Source organism: Emiliania huxleyi, assembly GCF_000372725.1.
Source record: "Emiliania huxleyi CCMP1516 unplaced genomic scaffold EMIHUscaffold_242, whole genome shotgun sequence".
NCBI lineage: Eukaryota > Haptophyta > Isochrysidales > Noelaerhabdaceae > Emiliania > Emiliania huxleyi.
In genome coordinates, this window is record NW_005200233.1 from 173,888 (window position 1) to 181,415 (window position 7,528).

Genomic DNA, 7,528 nt, shown 5'->3' on the forward strand with positions numbered 1-7,528 from the left:
TAGCCAGCGCAGGCTCATGAAGCCCTCCCCTCCCCTCGCGATCAGGCGACGATTGCCGGCTCCGTCTCGCTCGCGCTCCACACCCGCACCGTCGCGCCGCTGTACAAGGTGCCGGTCGTCATCCACTCGGATCACTGCGCCAAAAAGCTGCTCCCCTGGTTCGACGGGATGCTGGAGGCCGACGCGAACTACGCCAGGGCCAACGGTGGGGTGCGTGTGCCGCACCCCCCCATCTCTTTGGCTCCTTAGCATGAATACGCGGAACATCCCCATCTCAGCCCCCTGCAAGCACCGTCTGTCCGGGGTGCGTGCACACCATGTGCAAGATGCCCTGGTGGAGGGCGGCCGCGGCGTCAGGCTCCGCCTCTGGCGAGAGGGAGGAGGGGCCGGCGCAATCGCCGCCCGAGGCACGCGCCGTCGGAGGCACCGGCGGCGGAAGCATGCTGCCCACGCCGCCGCTCGCCGCCGACTCGCCTCCCGGCGTGGCGGCGGTAGCAATGGGAGCAGCACCGCAGGCCTCACGGAGCGAGTCGAGTTCGTTGAACTGTTGCGCCGTTTGCAGGAGGCCCATCGAGTTGGAGAGGGTGTTGAACTGCACCGTGGTCTCTACGAGGCCCACCCTGTTGGACTGCTCGAGCAGGTTCAGTCTCTCCTCCATCCTGTTGATCCGGCCGGCGGTCCGCTGGAGCGCCTCGGACTGCACCCTGCCGATTTGGTTGATCTGGCGCACCTCCGAGATGAGGTGAGCCAGCAGCGCGGCGCGGCTCTCCTCGACCGTCGCGGACGGCCCGCCCTCCGGCTGCGGCGGCTGGTTAGGCAGCGACGCGTCGCTCATTTTCCCTTCTTCGCCATTGTCGGTCGAATATTCGAGTGTGTTTAGCTTCGAGTGCGTTGATGACATCAGAGCTCGACGCGATCTCCCGCCGACACTAGGCGAAGGACTGCGAGGAGAGATAACGCCAATGCCGCCGCCCAGCCCGCCGCCTCCCAATAGCCGACTCGCCACCGCCCGCCGCCGCCCTCGCCGCCGCCGCCCCGGCCCGTCATCACCCTCCCCGCCGCCACTGTCGCTGCCGCCGCCCTCACCACCACCGCCTCGCCGTCGCCGCCCTCGCCACCGCCGCCCTCGACGCCGCCACCCTCGCCGCCACCGCCCACGCCATCGCCGCCCTTGCCACCACCACCCATCTCAAGGTCCGACCTGTGGGCTCTGCCTACGCTCGGCACCGGGCACCGCCTCGGTATACAAAATGCGCCTGCGGGCGGACCCTTACAGATCACAGATCACCACCACCCAGCCCACCGCCTCCCTCACCGCCCTCCAGCTTCGAGCATGTTTGCCCTTGATGACATAAAAAGAATTCTACGCGGATGCTTGTTTGCCCTTGATGACCCTCCCTTGGGTTGTCCGTTTTCTTTCTTTCTTTCTTTTGATGACATAAAACGACGCCCGCTTCTATCTCCCCGACACGGCGAGGATGAACAGACACAAATCTCTCTCTCCTCGCCTCGCTCGAGACCACTTTGTCGACTGCCTGCGACTGCGTCTGTCTGGCGCTGCGGAAGACCGTCGTCCTCATGCCCCGCCCGCCCCCCGCTCCAGCCGACTCGCCCGCCCACCGCCTCCGCCCCTCCGACTACCCACACCTCTTCCCACGAGGCACCACATTCACCGACTCGCACTTCAATTTTGGAAATCAACACCTCGTCGCCGCCACCGACCTGCTACCCGGCATACTCGACACCGACATCGAGCGTTACCGCCAAGTACTAGTTCGCGCCACCAACCTGCCCATCAAAATGCAGCCACGACTCCTCTTGCTCGCCATCTCCTGCCGACCGACTTGCCGCTTCGGCCACTTCCTGCGCTACCTCCCACCCTCCATCATCTCCCTCCACGCCTTTGAACGGACGCTCGCCCTGCCGGCCGTCGACGGTGTGTTTGCGCTTGATGACATCAAAATGTGTATCTCGAGGCGATCTCGAGACCGCGATGCAGTTTTGATTCTCTTCACATAAGAAACATCTATTTGCTTACCGGTGAGAACTTTAGAGAGGGTGATATGCTCTATTTTACAACGAAACTCCCTCGCACGACACTACCGTAGGCACGGGACTGGCGCGCACTGGCACTAATAGGCACACCACGGGAGCCGCCTAAACTCGCTCTCCTCCGCTACCCGCCTTGCTTCCTACTCGTCCGAATCGTTGCCCTCTCCGCCGCTGCTATCCTCTCCGTCAGAGGAAGCAGGCGTGGGCGGCCGGCTCGCCCACGCCTCGATCTTCTTGGGCAGCAGCTGGTCCTGCCGGTTGCCGTGGCCCAGTCGGCCGTCGCCTCCCCAGCCCCAGCTCCACACAGCGCCGTCGGCGGTGATGGCGAGGCTGTGGGTAAGCCCTGCCGACAAAGCGACTACGCGCCGGCCAGCAAAGGCTTCCACCTTCTTGGGCAGCAGCTGGTGCTGCTGGTCGCCGTGGCCCAGCTGGCCGGCGTCTCCACGGCCCCAGCTCCAGACGGCACCGTCGGTAGTGATGGCGAGGCTATGCATGCCTCCAGCCGACACAGCGACGACGCGCAGGCCGGCAAAGGCCTCGACCTTCTTGGGCAACAGTTGGTTCTGCGCGTCGCCGTGGCCCAACTGGCCAAAATTTCCACGGCCCCAGCTCCAGACGCTGCCGTCGGCGGTGGCGGCGAGGCTGTGGTCGTCCCCAGCCGACACAGCGACGACGCACTGACCGGCAAACGCCTCGACCTTCTTGGGCAACAGCTGGTCCTGCAGGTCGCCGTGGCCCAGCCGGCCGTGGTACCCATTGCCCCAGCTCCAGACGACGCCGCTGACGGTGATGGCGAGGCTGTGGACTGCTCCAGCCGACACAGCGACGACCCGCTGGCCGGCAAAGGCCTCGATCTTCTTAGGCAGCAGCTGGTCCTGCTCGTCGCCGTGGCCCAACTGGCCGCCGCCTCCCTCACCCCAGCTCCAGACGGCTCCGTCGGCGGTGATGGCGATGTTGTGGTCGACGCCAGCCGACACAGCGACGACGCGCCGGCCAGCAAAGGCCTCGATTGTCCTTGGCTGCGACTCGTCCAGCTCGTCGTCGTGGCCCAACCGGCCTCGCTCTCCACAGCCCCAGCTCCAGACGCCACCGTCAGCGGAGAGGGCGAGGCTGTGGTTGTCTCCTGCCGACACACTCACGGCGCGCTCAAGCGTCGACGGGAGGCGCGTCGGCGTGTTGAGGTTGAGCCGCGTCACGCCCTCGCCGTGGCCGAGTAGTCCCGGCTGCCAGCTCTGAGCCTGGCCGCACGACGAGAGCCGCCCCTCGCCGACGATGAAGAGGCTGTGATCCCCGCCTGCCGCCGCCCTCGCCGGCGGGTTGGCCTCGCGCAGCAACGCCGAATAGCACAGCCACCGCATGGCGCAGCTCTCGCCCTCTGGCTGCGCCGGAAGCTCGTAGCCGCGCTCTTGCGCCCACAAGTGGATGCCCTCCTCCGCAAGCGAGGCGTGAAAGAGGAGCGAGACGCCCGCAACGCGAGCGATGTTGACGGGGTCGCAGCGAGAGACAACGCGCACGAGGAGGTCGGTGGGGAGGTCGAGGAGGCGGGCGGGCGGCGGCGTGTTTGACGAAGGCGCGGCTGTGGCGGCGGAGGCGAGGCGGCGCGAGCGGCGGCGCGACGGGGTGGACATCGCGAGAAAAAGACTTTTATCTGCTCTGCCGGCTTCCAGTAAGCGAGGAAATTCTTTGGTCGCGAAAGAGCCGCCTTCGCCCACTCGTGGGCCGCCTTGCCGGGCACACCATCTGTGTGTGTGTGTTTGTGTGCATGCGTCGCAGCATCTCCCGCCTCTCTCGGAGCAGCAAATCGGAGCGCAGCTCCACGTCGGGAGATCCTTTCGCCGCCGCGCCCGTTCGCGGCCCATCGCCGCGCGGGCCGCTGACGAGGACCGTCTCGCGCTTCTCGGCCGACCCGGACAGGGCGCACGACAAGAAGGTGGCCGGGCTACCAATCGACCCGGCGGTGACGGCTGCAAAGCTGTCGCTGCGACGGCTGCGCGACGCGGTCGATACGACGGCGTCCTTCTACTCCAAGTACGCGGAGCGCAAGCGGGGGGCGGCGAGCGGCAACCTGCCTCTCCTGCTGCCCGACCTGGCCGAGTGGAGCCGCCACGAGGCCTTTTGCGGCGACGAGGAGAGCCGCCGCGTGCTCCACACCTGCGCGGCGCAGCTCGCGGCCATCGACGACCTGCTGGCGGCAGAGCACGCGGCAATCGGCCGCGCGGCGGCGGGCCTTCGTGGCGAGGCGAGGCGGCTGTGCGAGGAGGGGCTGGACGCGGTCTGCGCCTTTGAGCTCGCGCTCCGCGACGCGAGCGCGGCGAGCGAGGCGGCCACCAAGGCGCTCCGGCGAGGCGCTGCGGCGGGCGAGGCGGCAAAGGCGGACGGGCGCAAGGCGGCGAGTCTCAAAGACGAGAAGAAGCGGCAGGCGGCGCAGGCGGCGGCGCAGCGCGCGCAGGAGAAGGCGGCCACGGAGGTGAGTCAGGGTGAGGTGTCTTTGCGACACGCAGAAGAGGAGCTCGCTCGGATCGCCTCCGAGGCGCAGCCCGCCGCCCTGCGCTCCGCTGCGGACGCGCGGCAGCGTGCGGAGGATGGGCCGGTGGCCTCGGCGGCGGAGGCGCTGCGCGAGGCATACAGCTCCTTTGCGTCCGGCGCTGCGCGCGTCTTGCGCGGGGGCCAGCTGCCGAGCGGCTATTGCCCGACCGCAAAGCGCAAGGCGCCCAAGGAGACGGGCGCGCGATTCGCGTCGTGCGCACGCGGGTTGTGTTTCTTTTGCGTATTGCGATTGTTTCCTCCAGGCGAGTGCGGTTCGCGTCGTCCGTGCGTGCCCTGTGTTTCGGTTCGACAGTCCGTCTCTCCCTCTATAGGCGCGCGGTTCGCGTCGTACGTGGTGCAGTGGACGCTGGCCAAGCGGCGCGGCAAGGCGGCGGCGGCGCTGCTCGACGAGTTTGCTAAGTCGGGCCTCGAGGCGCTGCTTTCGCCGCCAGGGGAGGTGACCTCACCCCTCACCCCTCACCCCTCACCCCTCACCCCTCACCCCTCACCCCTCACCCCTCACCCCTCACCCCTCACCCCTCTCCCCTCACCCCTCACCCCTCACCCCTCACCCCTCACCCCTCACCCCTCACCCCTCATCCCTCACCCCTCGCCCTAGGAAGCCGCGCTCGAGCTGCTCGCCGCGCGGTGCGAGTCGGAGGAGGCGGCGCGCAGGCTTCGCGCGGTGCCGCTGGCGGAGGAGGCGCAGGCGGAGGCGGCGCGCGGGTGCGGCCAGTGCCATTCTGCGTGCGTCGCGCTCTCGGCGGCGTGTGGCGAATTCCGGTCGCTGCTCAAGGAGAGGGTGGGCATGTATTTCTTTTATTGGCTACCAGGTTTCTTTTCGCCGAATAGGCTGCTGCTCAAGGAGTGGGTGGCTAGTGCAGACGAGTATGAGAAGCGCGAGAAGGCGCGGAGGGGGCTCGCCCGAGCTTTCCCCCTTGTGTTTCTTTTCCGCCCAGCGATTTCTTTTTCTCTAGGCGCGGAGGGGGCTCGCCGCCAAGCGCGACGCGGCGCAGGCGGAGGTCGGCAAGCTGAGCGCGGCGGCGGAGGGCGCGGGCGCGGCGGGCAAGAGCGGCGGCGCGGCGGAGAAGGCACGCGCCGCGCTGGAGAAGAAGCGAGGCGAGCTCGCCCGGCTGTCGGGCGAGGTGGCAGACAAGGCGGCGGCGCGCGAGAGGGACCCGAGATCGCACGAGATCGCGCGAGAGGACCCGAGATCGCACGAGATCGCCCGAGAGGGACCCGAGATCGCACGAGATCGCGCGAGAGGACCCGAGATCGCACGAGATCGCGCGAGAGGGCCCGAGATCGCACGAGATCGCGCGAGAGGACCCGAGATCGCACGAGATCGCGCGAGAGGACCCGAGATCGCACGAGATCGCGCGAGAGGGCCCGAGATCGCACGAGATCGCACGAGAGGACCCGAGATCGCACGAGATCGCACGAGAGGACCCGAGATCGCACGAGATCGCACGAGAGGACCCGAGATCGCCCGAGATCGCTCGAGACTGCCCGAGACTGGCCGAGATCTCTCGAGATCGCCCGAGATCGCCCGAGATTGACCGAGACTAGGCGGCGGCCAACGAGGCGATCGCGGCCGACCTGGAGGCGTTCGCGGCGGGCATGGCGGGCGAGGGCGGGCGTTCGGTGCGTCGGCTCGCCTGCGACCCCCGCGCTGAGTGTCTCGCAGCGGCGACTTCTTGTTTCCGTAGGTACGTCGGCTCGTCTGCGCGCCTCTGCGCGAGTGCGTGGTCGCGTACGCCGCGCTGTGCGCGACGAGGGCGGGGGGGGCGGGGGCGGGGGCGGAGGAGGGGGAGGGGGAGGGGGAGGGGGCGGCCGTGGCTGCGCCGGCCCGTCGCGACCACACCGAGGAGCTATTTAATTTCATTCTGTTTCACTCCATTCTATTTAATTTAGGCCCGTCGCGACCACACCGAGGAGCGATTTAATTTCATTCTGTTTCACTCCATTCTATTTCATTTAGGCCCGTCGCGACCACACCGAGGAGCTGCGCCAGCGGCTCCGCGAACAGGTGGAGGAGGAGCTACTACCGCACACTATTGCTGCTACTCTTGCTCCTCCTTCTTCCGCCGCACACGCCCCCTCTCCCTCGCGCGCACTGCGCTTCCCGCTCGAACCTGTCTCCCTGTTCTGAACCCTCTCGGAACCTTCCGACAGGTGGAGGAGGAGCGGGCGAGGAGGCGGGCGGAGGAGGAGGAGGAGGAGGAGGAGGAGGAGGAGGAGCCGGCGAGGCGCGACGCAGCGGCGGCGAACAACCCCTTTTTGTGCGCCGGCAGCGACGCCGCACCCCCGCCGCACGCGCTCGAACCGCCACTCGCCTCGCCGACCGAGGCTGGCGGCGGTGGCGGCGGCGGCGGTGCGCTGCGCAGTCCGACGTGGGAGACGGCGCCGGCGGGCTGGGCGGGGGGAGGAGGCGAGGAGGTGCAGGCGGCGCCGGAGCAGCGCGAGTGGTGGGAGGCGGAAGGAGCGGTGCAAGCGGCGCCAGAGCAGGCGGCGTCGCAGCAGCGCGAGTGGTGGGAGGCGGAAGGAGGCAAGGAGGTGGCGCAGGAGGTGCAGGGCGGAGGAGAGTGGTGGGTGGTGGGGGCGGCGTCTGCACCACCCTTACCCGCACCCCTCTCCGCACCCCTCTCCGCCCCTGCCCCCCTCCCGGTTGTCCACGGCGAAGTCGTCGAGAGCGGCCAGCCGCCGTGGGCGAGCGGCGAGGCCGGCGGCGAGGCGCAGCCGCACTCACACACACACACACACACACACACACACACACACACACACACACACACACACACACACACACACACACACACACACACACACACACACACACACTCACACACACACACAGACACACACACACGCCCACACGCACACATACACACGCACACTCACACACACAGCTACACACACACACGCACGCGCACGCGCCCGCGCTCTCACA

At 68.1% G+C, this 7,528-nt stretch overlaps 2 protein-coding genes across 2 annotated transcripts in view; both read left to right on the plus strand.

The window, feature by feature from the left end:
- The window catches only part of EMIHUDRAFT_236947 (hypothetical protein), a gene marked incomplete at both ends in the record, with an annotated part of 466 nt that extends 217 nt beyond the window's left edge, over positions 1–249 (plus strand). The window contains one exon of the mRNA XM_005778606.1: positions 46–249. Coding sequence (XP_005778663.1) covers positions 46–249 — 204 coding nt within the window. The remainder of the gene's footprint in view (positions 1–45) is intronic.
- Positions 250–6,936: 6,687 nt separating this feature from the next.
- The window catches only part of EMIHUDRAFT_443458 (hypothetical protein), a gene marked incomplete at its 5' end in the record, with an annotated part of 1,697 nt that continues 1,105 nt past the window's right edge, over positions 6,937–7,528 (plus strand). The window contains one exon of the mRNA XM_005778607.1: positions 6,937–7,319. Within this exon, the coding sequence (XP_005778664.1) occupies positions 6,937–7,319 (383 nt within the window). The remainder of the gene's footprint in view (positions 7,320–7,528) is intronic.